Source organism: Harpia harpyja, chromosome 23 (genome assembly GCF_026419915.1).
Source record: "Harpia harpyja isolate bHarHar1 chromosome 23, bHarHar1 primary haplotype, whole genome shotgun sequence".
In the NCBI taxonomy this organism is placed as follows: Eukaryota; Metazoa; Chordata; class Aves; order Accipitriformes; family Accipitridae; genus Harpia; species Harpia harpyja.
The window spans coordinates 716,167-730,530 of NC_068962.1; the positions used below are offsets into that span (position 1 = coordinate 716,167).

The window sequence follows — 14,364 nt, forward strand, 5'->3', positions numbered from 1 at the left end:
AGCTGCAGAGGGGAGCTCCAGCTGATGGGGACCCCGGCAGGGTTATGGCATTGAGAAGTGCTTACGTGACACTGGAGGTTATAACCGGTTTTTTGAAGGGACCGTGTCATTTGGAGTCTGGAGTCTGAATCAGTGACGTTTAAGTGCCCAAGACATGTTGGAGAAAAAGGAGGAGTGAGAGATTTCTGAAAGGTGCCTCCTCTGGAGGCTGCTTTTTCTGAAGTGATCATAGTGACTGCTGCCAACAGAAAAGGGTGCAGACAACTCATACGCTGCCACAATATGTGCACAGCAAGAGCTGCAGAAATGATGCAGCCGAAGGTACTGAATGAGACCAGAACTAGAGCCCACATTATCCCACCTGGTGCTCATGCCAATTCCCAAGCTTTCAGAGTATGTCCACACTCTGTCAGGACTTGTGTGTGAGGTTTGTGGGTTACATTTTAGTTTGTTAGTTTAAGCACCAATTAAAGGTGAAATCAGTTAAGTTTCTGCTCAGATTAAATAAACTTGCCTAGGTATCTCTGAAAAGCACTGGGGTACTCTGATAGCTTTGCCGCTCTGGGTAGCAGAGCTGGTTGAACTGGAGGGAGCTGTGGTATGGTAATAGATGTGGGAATTGACCCTTTGCTGCACTCTACACGGAAATGTTCTGGTCTTGCTCCCAGAACGCTTGCTGTTTCCATCTGCGCTGTGTTCAGGCTTCCTGCAGTGGGCACTGTGGGCTGGGATCCTCAGATGCACGTTGGAAAACCTTATTCACGGTATTTCTAGGTCCAAGGAGTACTGGAAGTCTCCTGAGCAAAGAAATATTCTTGGGAGATTTCTCACTCTGACTGTTCAAGAGGGAGAAGGGAAAGGATTCAGATAATATATCCCAAATTTGGACCTTGTACTTATTTCAGACCTCCTGAGAGTCTTTTATTGGACGCGATGTTAGCATCACGCCTGAGGCTTCTTTAAACTGACCTTTTCCCAGAGAAGAAGCAGAGGAGTAATTCAAGATCAAATGCAGCTCTAGAGTAAAATGGCACATTTACTTCACTGGAGTTGCAGCAACACAGGCTGGATTTGACTCCTCTCTCTCTTCTTGTTCAGGAAACATTGAGGATGCACATTTTGTTTCTTTTTTATATAGACAGCTACATTCAGGCAGCCTGCGGCAGACACCTAACCTATGCATTGTGGTTACCTCTCCCTATTGTCTGTGTGTACCAGGCATCTCAGTCACTTGCTGCTCGCCTGGCCTCAGATGCCATAATAGTCAGAGTCTAAATGGGACATGTGGACTAGGTGATGGAGTATAACCTGGAGTCTTTTCAGGCTGTTGGAAAAATTATCAATTTACAAAACCATAAAGTCACAGTGCTGGCTCATTGTAGCTCCTCTTCTTTTGCATGAATTCCTGGAAGGTGATGGATTTTCCGCTGCCACAGACTGTGGTCTATCCTGCAGAAGGCAAAAAGCCCTATATGTCAGCAATGCTCTACCTCTTTCCTTGTCGATACGCCTTTTCCCTGTTCTAGACAAACATAATTTCTTCAGTCCCATGCCCTGGGTTGCTTGTCTCCTTCTGTCTTCAACCTCTTTTCTGACACTGCTGAGGAAGAAGCCTGAGTAGTCACAGTGCCATGTTGGGCACGGGCAGCTGGACCCCATCTGTATGTTTCACAGAGGATCCTGAACATCCAGCAGCAGAGAAGAAATCTTCAGTCACTACCAGTCTGGTCTAGGAGTTGAACTGTTGACCAGAAGGCAAATATTTCCTTTCTTTTTGCACCTTTCAGGCCCCTGGAATGGATCCCAAAAGGTTTTCCAGAGCACTGTGTGAGAATGTAGGAGCGCACTGACCGTATCAGCAGACACAGTCACCCTCCTGCTTAGCAAGACCTTGTGTAGCCCCAGACATAACTCTCTCTTTTACCAAAAGGAAGAGAGAGAGGGCATGTAACTTTATTTAACAGAGCCTGGACTACAAACTACATCACAAAACACTCTACGAAGTTAATAATACAAGGCACAAGTCGGATGTGATATAAATGATGTAAATGTGTGAACTCTGAGTAGGACTTTGGCAATGTTCCCAGCCATGTTCAAAATGTACCCATGATATTTCTATCTCCCATATTGGGAACCCACTAGAGACAGGCAGAAGAGACTTAGGTTGAGCTTATTATCCATATTTATCATTCATTTCAGAATAGCATCTTCCTCCCACACTGATCCATCCTCACGGCACTACATATGCACCCAGCTCAAAGCAGGAGGCTTCACACTCTGACTTTTGGGGCAAGAGTTGAGAATGGTGAGATACGTTTGAAGGATTCAGTGTGTGTTGGGAAACCCAAAATAGATGGTGCAAGGGAATATGGACCCTGTAGCTGTGCAGGTTGAGGTAATGAAAGGGGTTTGCAAGCTGTCAAGTCATGGGACTTTGGGGCAGAAAGGAGGCATGCCTGAGTGTAGGAACCCAGGCAAAAGACTGGAAGGAGATTCTTAGTATTTATCTCCCTTTTATATTTTCCCAGTGTTTGAAAAAGGGACGATGTCAGTGGAAGAAAAGCACGGAGGGGTTATGGGGGGGTGACCAGGGTGGGGATAAGCAAAGGCTGGGGGCTGAGGATTTGCAGAGTAATTTTTGATTTGGGACCTGCAGTCCAGCGGGCACCTGGATGGGAACATCTTGGCTTTCAAAGCCTTGTTGGCCCACAGTGGGAGCACAGAAAGTGCCAGTGGTCGTGCGGTTGAGCTGGCTGCAGTGAAGGCAGTGGTGCCCCAGCAATGGCTGCGTTGGACGTGCTGGTGGAGGTGATGGCTGGCAGTAGAGAGCCGATGGGAAGGAGAGCAGAGACGGCAGTTTGAGTGGAGAAGTCGCAGCACAGGGAAGGGTGCTGGTGCTGAGGAGGGTACAGATTGCAGCAAGTGTTACAGCAGCGTTTGGAGTGCTAACTGCAAGCGAAGACAAGGGTGGCTAATTACAGACATGATTGTGAAGAAGAAGAGGAGGCAGGCTCGAGGAGCAGTGGTGAGGTCTGTGATTATGGCACTGTGCAATGAAGAAGCTGCTGCTCGATGCGGGGCTACAAGGGTTCACCTCTGGTATTAACTGAAGCTGTGCTCTCCACATGTGCCAGCTCGTGGCTTGCTTGCTTCTCCTTCTGTCTCAGTCTTCACCTTCCTTGCTGCTGCAGCATTTTCCCTGTTTGCATGTAGTCTGCAGAGAAATGCATTAATGGTTTTGTGTAGGAAAAAAAAACAGAAAGAAGAGATCTTAAATTAGACACTACCCCACTGGTGATGCATCCTGTGCCCCTTGTCAGACAAATGCTAGCTGGGAGGTCTTCTTGGGCAGAATGAGGTTTTCCTAATGCTGCAAGGAAAAAGATCACAAGGAAGTTTAAAAGGTAGGGGGAACAAAAAAAAAAAGAACCGTAAATTGTTCCGAGACCTTCCTCAGCCCAAGGAAGGGTTAATGCTTTAAATGCAATGTAATTTCAGCGGCACTAAAGAACACGTTGCCATGGAAACATCAACCCACGGAGGGAGAGAAAGAGGGAGAAGGGAGAGGGAGCAGCAGAGGAGAGCGATCGGCTCCTCTGGCAGAGGAGGAGCAGCCTCCAGACCCCCCCAGTTACTGACAGGAGTGATTATTTGTTTGTTGGTTTTCATTGATTCCCCCTTGGAGATGTGATAGGGAAGAAAGTGATAGGGTGCCATCTTGGCCGAACCACTACAGACCAAAGAAAATCCAGTCACACTTTTTGGACCGAGTCTCCTTGCGGGCAGTGGCTCTGCTCCTGCGAGCACTGTGAATTTGCTGCCCTTGCAAATGCATGAATGGTTTCAACACTTGATAAACGTTGAGTAACCCCCAAATTGCTTGTGGTTTCTTGGTGGGTCAAAAAAGTTAAGTTAGTCTGCTGTTTCAGAAAATGTAATAAAAGGATTTATTTCAATCTCTGCAACTAGTTTAGCCTTGTCTGGCTTCTGGCAGTGGTGAGAAGGACCTTTCTGGCAGATTTGAGTGGTTTTCTGCAAGCAAGAAAGTCTTGAAAGCTCTAGAGGAAAATTGGTATGCTCACCTGCTTGCTGGTCTTGACTCCCAGGGCAGAAACCGGAATGAGCACTGGGTAAATACCGAGATGCCCTGATGGTTTTGACTCCCAGCGCACCAGCCACCTTCAGAAGACCAAAGGGGCTGTTGACATGCACGTCTGCTTGGCTAGTTGTTTTAAGCTGTGGCCCACAGCCATGTGGGTCCATGGGAGGTTCCAAAGGGATGTGCAAAAATGATTAAGAAAAGTAAGGCTGTTGTCAGTGGGATTAAATTCACTGTATGGGGACAGTAGTTCAGCTGGAATATTTTTCATGGATCTGCAAATTGACAGAGCTTGAAAAACATCATCCTGGATGAAAAATCATTGTGAAGAGCCTCATTTGACTTCTGTTCTGTGACTGCTTGTCCTATCAATGTTTGTATGACCGTGCCCTAAGACAGATAAACAGATCTGAAGGACATCGCTTAACCTTTCACTATTTGCCTGTTCCTAGTGGTATGGCTTCCATCAGTGACCTGTTAGGTGGATGCCAAGACATAATTATGACCCACTGTCGGCTGTTCTGACAAGTGTAATTTTCTATGCTTTTACTGCCCCGTGTAAGCAGATTCTTAGTCTTTGCAAATGGGAGAAATACCTTGAAGACTAGTTTTACTTTGGAGAAAAGTGATATGTTATCTGTTCCTAATGAATAAGGAAGGATGGAAAGATGTAGCAATAAAAAAATAATACTTTAAAAAAGTAATTGGCAGGAATTTATTAACTCAGTAAAGCTTTGCAGCTTGATCCAATTTTGGTCTGAACATTTAGTTTTTATTTTATCCAGTCACTGTAACAATTTTGACCTTAAAGCTATTTTTCTATTAGCTATTTTCTATTACTTATAGGTTTGGTGAGTCAATTCAGAAGTATATTTGTTTTTATCAAAGCTTTTTGGATTTCTGAGAATAGACTGATTTCCTATGCGATTTATAGATATTTCCAGCTTTAACCAGAGTATGCTCTTAAAACACTTTTCCTTGTTTCTGTTTTATTTCCAGTGAGGCTAGAAGGTGTAGAGTTATATTCTCAAGCTACTTAGGACTGTAGCATTTTCCCAGCAAAAAAGATAATTTTGGAAGAAAAGTCATAAATCAAATATTTCGGGTTTAAAATTGAATATTTTTACATGGAAATCCTATTTGCTGTCTCTTGTGATTAGGAGCATGGGAATTTTATATTCCTGTTTCTCCTTCATGAAACCTGGATGGACAAAATTTCCAGTGATATCCCTTCCCCTGTTGAGGTGATGGTGTTCCTTGTAGGACTCTTTCAGGGTGGCACATTACAGGTGTATTTTAAGCGGGGCTCTTGTCCATAAAAGAAAGGGCAGAAGGTGTCACGCCACAGACCAGACTGTGTGGGAGCACGACTGTGCCAGAAGCTTCATTTTCTGTCCAATGTCATTACAGTTTTCAGATCTTGTAGTTCTCTTTCTCTCTGACAAACTGTTGACCTCCTCATGAGAAAATGTTGTTGCCAAGTTCGTATCCCCCTATCCCATTTAAAAAGTGGTTTTGACAGGTAATTTTTCTTGGCGCTGGCATTTGTGAAAATAGGTCAGTCAGGATGCGTGTGAGAATAATTTGGCTTTGGTTGGGTTTTCAAGATATTGCTGTGACCGACATAGCAGATGGGGCAAAATGAAGGTTGATCCTGCCCTTTTTTCCATAAACAGGTCACCTCATATACCTACGTTTGCTACAAGTGACCTAGCACTCACAGTCTGGCCTTGGTACTGTCAGCAGCACCCTGGCAAAGGGAGTGTAAAACGCCGCTAGACCTGAATGGCAGCACCTCTTTCAGCCTTTCTATCAAAGGCAATGACTACACAGGATGAAAAGCAAGTGGGAGATCAGATCCTAGATGGTATTAGGTACAGGGAAGAAAAAATTATTGTGGACACTCTGAAGCTCACTGAAGCAGTTGGACCAGCAGCCTTTCACCTTGGTGTCATTACTGCCATTGCTGCCCTAGGTTGGAGCTGACCCCATGTTCCCCACTGAGGGGGGTAATTCGGTGACCCTGCACCATAAGTCCCCCCACTGTCTGCTTCCTGATGGACATCTGTCCGTGCTGCAAAACCCCGTGCTGCAGTGCTTGAGTTTCCTCTTACATTTTCAGGAGGGAGGCTGGGGACTGCACAGACTGTGGAAAGTGAGCTTCGCTGCTTGTTCTCAGGAATGGTCCCATCTCATTAGGATCAAGCAATGTGTGCAGGAAAGCAGCCCTGCCATTGCTCTGGGTCTCTACGTACTCTAAGGATAGATATATCCTCAGTCCCCAGGAACTGTCAGCTCGGAGTCTTTCTGAAATGACAAATTCAGGGTAGATAAATAGGAGAAATGGGAAATAAAGTGGGAGTACCATTTTTTTTATGATTTAGAGAAGGAGTGATGGAAAAAGATTCATCCTTCCACTGGCACTTGGAAGTCTCAGCACACATGTACATTGTTTTCAAAACAACTTTGCTGAATATGATGGAGAAACAGCAAGGACAGATCAGTAGAAATTTGTCTTCCACCTATTTCACATGTCAGGACCAAACACCAAGAAAATTCATCTTCCTAGAGGTGAGGGGCCAGAATCTCAGCAGATCAAACAGTATCACTCCATAGATGTCAGCTGAATATCACTGACTTATTCCAGCCCAATATCTGCCCTCCTGTCTTTTAAAAAGGTGTGGACAGCAGGGAGAAACCAAATTAATCTCTTACATCTCTGTTATCTTGTAGCCTGAGGGATATTGCCTAATCTAGATGCTCTCCTAACCTCTTTGCTTAATGAAAACAATCTTGAGCTCTGGGTGTTTCTCTAAGCCTGCTGGTCAGGTTGGTTCCCAGCAGTATAAAATGGCTATAGCCTGGACAGATTTTCTGGTGCAGGATGCCTGCACAATTTGGAATTTGGTTGGTCTCTTTTCTACACTTGCTTACTTTCTTGCGGTGCATCTCCCCAGATTCAGTGGTAACACTGACAGTGAGAGAGACAGGAACAAATGAAGAAGAGTGAGATACTGTTCCTTTAAGATTTAATTTTCCCAGTCAATGGTTGCTTCTATTTTTTTCCTCTCTCGTTTTGGTTTTGTTCTTCATGATGGCAGAAAGAACAGAGTCTATGCCCCTTGTTACGTAAAATGAGCTGCACTCGTGCCCTTTGCGTGGAATCCTTTTGCTGTAAATCGTACCTGACACCGGACAGTTGCTACACAGACACAGCCAGATGTGACCGCCTTTCACAACGCCGTAAGCCACCGGCACCGCAGCAGCGGAGGCAGCGCGGGAGGCTGGGGCAGCACGGGGCGGTGAGCGGTGGGAGAGCCTCTGAAAGGCTCGGCCAGGGTCAGTACCAGCCACGGGGAAGTTTGGTAGAATGCCCAGGAGGAGCCTGTTCTCCCCTTTTTGGGGCTGAGCAGTTGGGTTTGGTACCCCGTGGAGACTGCCTTATCTCAAGAGAATTCATGCACTCGCAGCTGGGTCTGGATGGCTGTTGTGCATGTGTTGGCTGTCCTCTGAGGCGTAGGCAGCCACGGAAATGCCAAGCAATGGTATGGAGAAAAAATGTCTGTATTATTTTAAGCTTTCCATGGGTTTGGAGAATGGAGGTTTAAATCAGAAGTCGAAGGGATCAGATGCAGTTTTCTCATTAAAAAACCCTACACTAGTTCAGTCTCTCAGACAAGAGCAGAAGATGTTAACAGCATAGTTAGTGCTGGTTAATTCTTTATTTGTCAATCACTTGCCACTTGAAGGTCAGAATTCCCATTTGTAGATAAATACACTGGTCCTAAACTCCCTTTTCCCTGTCCTTTGAGTCCACCCACCTTTCTGTCTGTCCATCCTCGTCCAGGAGCAGGCGTGAAGGGCGGGCAGGACTTGCTGCAGGGCAGAACTGATGCACTCTGCCAAGGCTGTTTGCATCAACCCAGGCTGGGTAGGTCTTGCTGGTGCTAAGCGAGGGAACGTGGTTTGGAGCTGTGGGCACTTGTGCTGAAATGCAGTAACGTGCTTGTCTTTGCTCTTTCCTGGGCATGAAGTGGGTCTGGGCAGGCAGCTATGCCTGTCCCTGGTACCTCTGGCTGGTGGGGTTTTAATGCTGTCTCTAGGGGAAAGAAAAAGGCTATTTCACCATTCAGATTCTGCAGGGTAAACGCCTTTCACTGCCTTCACCTCACTGCTGTTACGTTTGGCCTCAGTGTTTCACGTTACAGTGAGTTTCCATAGAGGCTGATGGTGGTCTGCATCCCCATCCTCTTATCCTGCGTCGCACTCCACCTGCCTTTTACCCTGGAAATCCTCTCTGGCAGAGGTATCCCAGAGCCTTTCTTTTCCCACCCTCCACCTACACCCTGTTTTTCCCTCGTGTGCTGGACTGCTGAGATGACTCCCTGATGCTGATGGTGGAGAGGCTGTTTTATTTATATGGCCTGTCTTATTCAGGGAAGCAGTCGATGTTAGGATAATCAAGCCTTTTCAGACAGACTGCTCGTCTCATTGGAGTGTAACAAGCACTGACAGGGCACAGGGGAGTGTCTGTGTGCACGCACATGTGTGAGGCATGGGGTGCGATGGACTGAACCAAAGCAATGTCCAAATTTGCCCACCCAGTCAGCAGGTTCAGGAGCAGCTGATTCCCAGCAAGGCACTGGAGGCAGAAGTAGGAGTGGTTAGTGCTGATTTCAAATGCATCTCCTTCAGAGCTGTCTCTGGGGCAGAGAAAAATTCAGTTAACATCCTTCCTTTCTCCCCCCAAGCCCCCTCTGCCTGCCACATTTGCCTCTCCAGACTTTCTCCATCACTAGCTGAAACCATTTAAAATGTCATCATCTCTCTGCTGGTCCTAAATTGGCCATCTGATGTGGTTTTAATGCTCTATTTCCTATGCCAACCAGCCTTTGAAACACTCTCCATTAGCTTGCAGGGCTGACAGCCTCACTTCTAGGGCGGGTGATGCTACCTAATGGTCAGAGCACAAGGATGGGGAGACGGGTGTCCCCGAGTCTGATTTGCCTTGCGCCTAAGGACATGTCCCTTCCTTCTTTGTTCCTGCCTGCTCGTTTGTACCACGGGGCTCACAATGTCGGCCTGTTTCCACAGTGTCATGTGTGTTTTGCTCCCACCCGGCTGAGTTTGGGCATTGCGGCCACTGCATCTCCACCAGGCTGGGGAAGGGCTTGACCCTTCTGTGCTTGCATCAGGCAACTCCAGAAATGCCCACATAAGCAAAATTCTTTGCTGAAAGGTATTTCTAGCAAATTAAATTAAATTGCCTGTGTCTGCCCCCCTTCGCCCCTTTTCTCTCTCCATCTTGGAGTCCAAAACATCCAGGGAAGCATGGATTAAGCCCGTTACAGGCAGTTTCATCTTGGGTTACCTCACCTGCATGCACAGCCTGCCGCCCTTCACGTTGTGCCCCTGTTGCAGCTGGTGGCTCAGTGCAGACATGCCAGGGAGTCTCCCAGCCCCCTGGTTGCCTTTTTGGGGACTGGAGCGTGTGTAGGCTGTAGGGAGGAAACAAATTCCCCTGGCCAGAGCAGGCAGCAGTGGTGCTGGCCTACCAGGGCAGCGTTGCTGCCGAAGGGGATGACTCTCGCTGCGGTGGTGATGGAGGGCAGAGCCGCTGGAGTGTGGCTGCCTTGCAGCACGCTGCTGACTTGGCCTGCCAGGGAGTCCTTCAAGCCCCGATGCTTTGTCACACAGGCATCCCCTTGCTCAGCACACCCGAGCAAACCCCGCAGCTCCCCGTGTGCCGCTCTCTCCCTGCATCCCTGTGTAGGTGATGGGACCCAGCAAAATGCAGGAGTGCAGGGAAAGCTGGGGGGAGCTGCTTCTTCTGCACTCCTCCTGCAAACTTTTGTAAACGTGTTGCTAATGGGTTCAAGAGAAAACCCTCTGAAGAGTTACTGTGCCAAATTTGGAGACTAATTTCAGTCATTAAGGTGTGAAGCGAGGGATTTTAGTGCCACTTTAAGTGTAAATCTCAAGGCAGCTCCAAGGATTGGAGCCGCTGATGATCCCTCCTTGCTTATTATTAGTGGTTCTAATCTTTCTGGTGGAAAACAAACAGAAATGACACCCTCTTGTGTCATATCTGTTGCTGATTTCTGTGAACTCTTCTTGTCAGGCTGTGCAAGGGAGATTCCCATAGTGGCATCATTCTCGAGTGGGAGGGGAAAAAGGGCTGAAAACTGTTTAATATTGCTATTTGTTTAATTAGATGTTGGCACTGCTTCCTAACTACTGACGTATAAAGCTGCAACTCCCATCAGGCTAATGGCATCCTCATCTTCTTGGAGCCTTGCTTTGTCTTTACTCTGGTGGCCAGTGCAGAGAAGTCATGAAATGGGTGTAGCTGTAATCTTGGTCCACTGGAAGGTCTTCCCCACCACCAGAACCTTACATAGGTCTGGTAGGCTGCACATAGCCAGTGATGGTCTGTGCCTGGCATTCCTCAGTACCAGAGCAATGCAAATGGCTGGGAAAGGAATGCCAGAAAAAGCGCATGTGTGGTCCTGACATGGGATGTTTTACAACATTACAAACAATTACGTGGCTAATATTTTCCATGCAGCTGATGTTTTGGGGTTCTCTCAGTGTTTGGGTGCCAAATGGGTCCAGCTTTTGGAAAATAACTAATAGTCTGCCTTTGAAAATCATCTTGTTGCAAATGTTTCACACTGGGCTCCCTTATGGCTGTGTTTCCTATGCTGTGCATGTCCCCTGAAGGTCACAACATGGAGCAAGTGTGGAATTTCCTTTAGAAGTAAACATAATTACTGATTGCACTTGGTAATGGGGAATTAGTGGATGAGTTTGGTTGATTAATGGAGTTAGGACAAAAAAGTTTGGGAAAAGGAAGAAGCTAAAATCATGACCTGTTTTTTTATTTGTTTGAAGAAGTTTCCTTGTTACCAATGCTTTCATTAAACTAGCAGGGAATTCTCTGTGTGCAGATAGTGGGAAAGTGTGAACCCACTGAAAGAACAGATTTTTTTTTTCCTTTTTTTCTTGAAATTGGTTCAAATCGAGTTCAGAAGGCACAAACTGAAGCTGAATATCAGGAAATGTTTCCTGGTGTCATGGTGTAATAGAGCAGAAGAACCTCTCATGTCCGTAATGGAAATGTTGCTTGTGTAATTTATAGGAGAACTGAGCAAAGCATGGGAGGGCAGAGTCCTGGGGCTAGCCCTGCAGGCAGCTTGGTCACCTCTGCCTCTCACCGTGACGTGATGCTACTGGTGCCAGAGCAGGTGTATAAAGGCAAAATCTACTTCATGCAACAGGATTGTGAATTGAAGTGAAATATATGAACAGGGGAAACTGTCAGAGTGCCACGGAGATGTCATATAAGCCACTGAACTGTGAAATGTGTATTTGCCTCCTCCTCTTCCCCACAGTGTCATTCTGGACAGTCTGACAGTTAAGAAAACAATAGACCTGATTCTCATTTACAGCACCATCACTTTTAACATGCTCTCACGATGTAGCAAGGCCTTGAAATGAGTGTAGCTGTAATCTCGGTCCACTTAAAGGTCTTCCCCACTGCCAGAGCTGAGTGAAGAGGCCTTAGGATAAATAAGATTGAAGCCCAGACTGTTTAATAGTCCATTTGTACAGCTGACATGAGATGCCCCAAAGGGGGGTGCCTTGCACAGAAGTGACAGGGCCTTTCCAGACAAAGAGAATCATTAATGTTGGCTGTGGGGATTTGCAGGGCTGATCACCCTTTAGTTTGATCTTGCCGGCTATAAGGCATGACTCTGTCCCTAGGGAAAAGGACTTTCACTGGGCTATCTCAACATCCACTGTCCCTATTCCTAAGCTGCTTCAGATGATTGCTTTGGGCCCCGTGAGGCGTGCTGGCTCTGATAGGGATGGAGCTTCTCGCAGGTGGACTGCTCCTTACTCTTCTCTCTGCAGCTTCCCTTATCGTTGCCTCAGTGTTTGGGCTGGGGGGAGGCTATCTCCACTGCTTCACCGGTAGGCCATCACTGTCCTCAATGACATGTGAAGTCCCCTTTGGAGAGTGAGCAAAGTGTAGGCTGTGGAGCGTGTTTACACGGCTAATTGCTATAGATCCCTCTGCCCTTTGTGGTAAGGGGAAGTCAAGGACTGTGGGCACACACATGTGTGTGTGACTCCTACGTGTGCTTTCAGGAACTCATTGAGACCCAGCGTGGGTCATCACTTCCCTATCCCAGTCACAAAACAGGGGCAATTGCCTTGCCTTGCCTGATTGTTCCAGTTCCTGGAGTAATTGTCCTGTTTCTCCTACCCCCTTCCTCTTAGGTTTTCCATTGTTTGCACTGTGGTCCTGCTGTCCCGGCGTAAGCTGCAGGGGGGAGGCAGGCTCTCGTTTCAGGTTCGGTTCCCAAGTGTTAACATTCTCTTTGCTCTTTTCTCTCTCCTGCAGGTACCTGATCAATGTCACCTTTGAAGGCAGGAATTTGTCGTTCAGTGAAGACGGATACCAGATGCATCCCAAGCTGGTGATCATCCTTCTGACCAAGGAGAGGAAGTGGGAGAGGGTAGGACATGTTTGGTAATTCTAAAACTGTGTCAGGGAGGAGGGTGGAGGAAGGTTCCAGGCGAATAGTTCCCCCCCACCTTTCTGTACTTCTTATCAAGGGCTGGCAATCTCCTCCTTGCATCCTGGATCACTGGTATCTCCAATACTCAGGCTGCTGTCTTCTCCATGCAGGATGCCATTACATTCTTGCATTAGTGTGCATAAAAAATTCATCAGCTTTCCTTCTGTAACATCTGAACATAAGTTTTCCTGCCTTTCAGAGAAAAGACCTCCTCTGTCCCATGGGTTTCAATGGCAGAGACAGAAAATATTTCCCTGGATGGCTTGGAGGCAGTGAAGTTCTGTATGCTAAACAACTGTGATTGAGCTATGGCCACACTTAGTAATATATGCCAGTGTTAACTGTTCTTGATATATCTGGCCAGTGTCATTTGCAATGGGATGGTGCATTAAGTAGGATGTGTACGTGAGATCATATCGAGTTGTTCAAAGATCCAAATTTGCATATTTCTGAAAAATTTGCATGTAACCCAAAGCACCGTTTTAGAAATGGTGTGGATTTCTGTGTTAGTGCAAAGCTTTGGTTCACTTCACCTCCCACATAAATGTCAGTGGTCCAGGCTCAGAACAAGCACTCCCAAAGAGTTTGAATTGAAGTAGAGGAGGTAGTTTGAGGGCTAAGAAAATGAGATCTAAAAAAGTGATGGGGGTGAGAAGTCAGAGTGAAAGCAAGGAGAATTCAGCAGAGCACTCAATAGATATGAAGCAGAGCTTGGTCTGGACGTGATCATGCGTATGGTTTAGAAAAATGCCTGTTTGCCCCACCCGGCACAAAAAGCCTTCTCTCCTTGGCTACTTGTTCTCTGCATGGACTTGCAAGTGGCCTGCCTGGCCAAAGCCAGGAAGAAATTCATGGGGAAATGAGAATGAAATAGGGAGCTGTCAGGAGAAGTGCATTCAGAAGAGGGCTGGAGGAAGAACTTTTGAAGGAGGCAGAAGAGCCATCGCATTAGTGCCTGGCAGGCACTAAGGTCTCCCGGTAGTTGCAGGAGTTTGGGGAGAGGGTGAAAGGCCCCAGCTTGTGCCTCGTTTCCAGGAAGAACCATCTACATCATGGTCTTGGCACTGTGCAGACTAGAAGGGAGTGTATGGTCTGGGAGAGTCAGCAGAGGTCTTAGTGGGACCGGAGTGTGAGGAAACATATGGCATGGCGTCAGCATGTGTGGATAACTCTTGGACAAGTTTGGAGGCAGCCTGGCTGGATATTGCACAGGGGGTGGGCAGGCAAGGCTCAGGCTGCAAAGACCTCATGTCAGGCTCCGTCCGTCACACAACTTCACTAAAGCTCACCAGGCAGTGTCCAGGAGGATTTGTTCCTAGCTGGCACCAAATTTGTTCTCACAGAGGAAAAGTCAATCATCAGAGCAGGAAAACGAGGCAGCAGCAGCATGAATCCTGCTAGGGATTATAAGCCAGGCCGGCTGTGGGGAATCTGTTGCTGGAATGCTTTGCAGGCTCTGGGGAGGCACAGCTAAATGCAGTCCTGTTTTTATGCTGCTTGTCCCATGCATTACCCTGTTGCACCCTCAGTGGGGGCTTGGGGGCTTCCAAGAGTGGTAAGAGGGGTTGTTCAGTCTCTGAGAGCATATCCATGGTCTCTCGGATGAACCGGACAGTTAGTGCAAGGGATGCTGGTGAGCTGGAGTGTTGGGGTTAGCCCTGAGCCTTGCTGTCTGTG

At 47.2% G+C, this 14,364-nt stretch overlaps 1 protein-coding gene across 1 annotated transcript in view; it reads left to right on the forward strand.

Annotated features, from left to right (window-relative positions):
- GRIN2B (glutamate ionotropic receptor NMDA type subunit 2B) overlaps positions 1-14,364 on the forward strand; it is a 206,986-nt gene that overhangs the window by 117,237 nt on the left and 75,385 nt on the right. Inside the window, exon 5 of the mRNA XM_052774502.1 lies at positions 12,510-12,624. Coding sequence (XP_052630462.1) covers positions 12,510-12,624 — 115 coding nt within the window. The remainder of the gene's footprint in view (positions 1-12,509; positions 12,625-14,364) is intronic.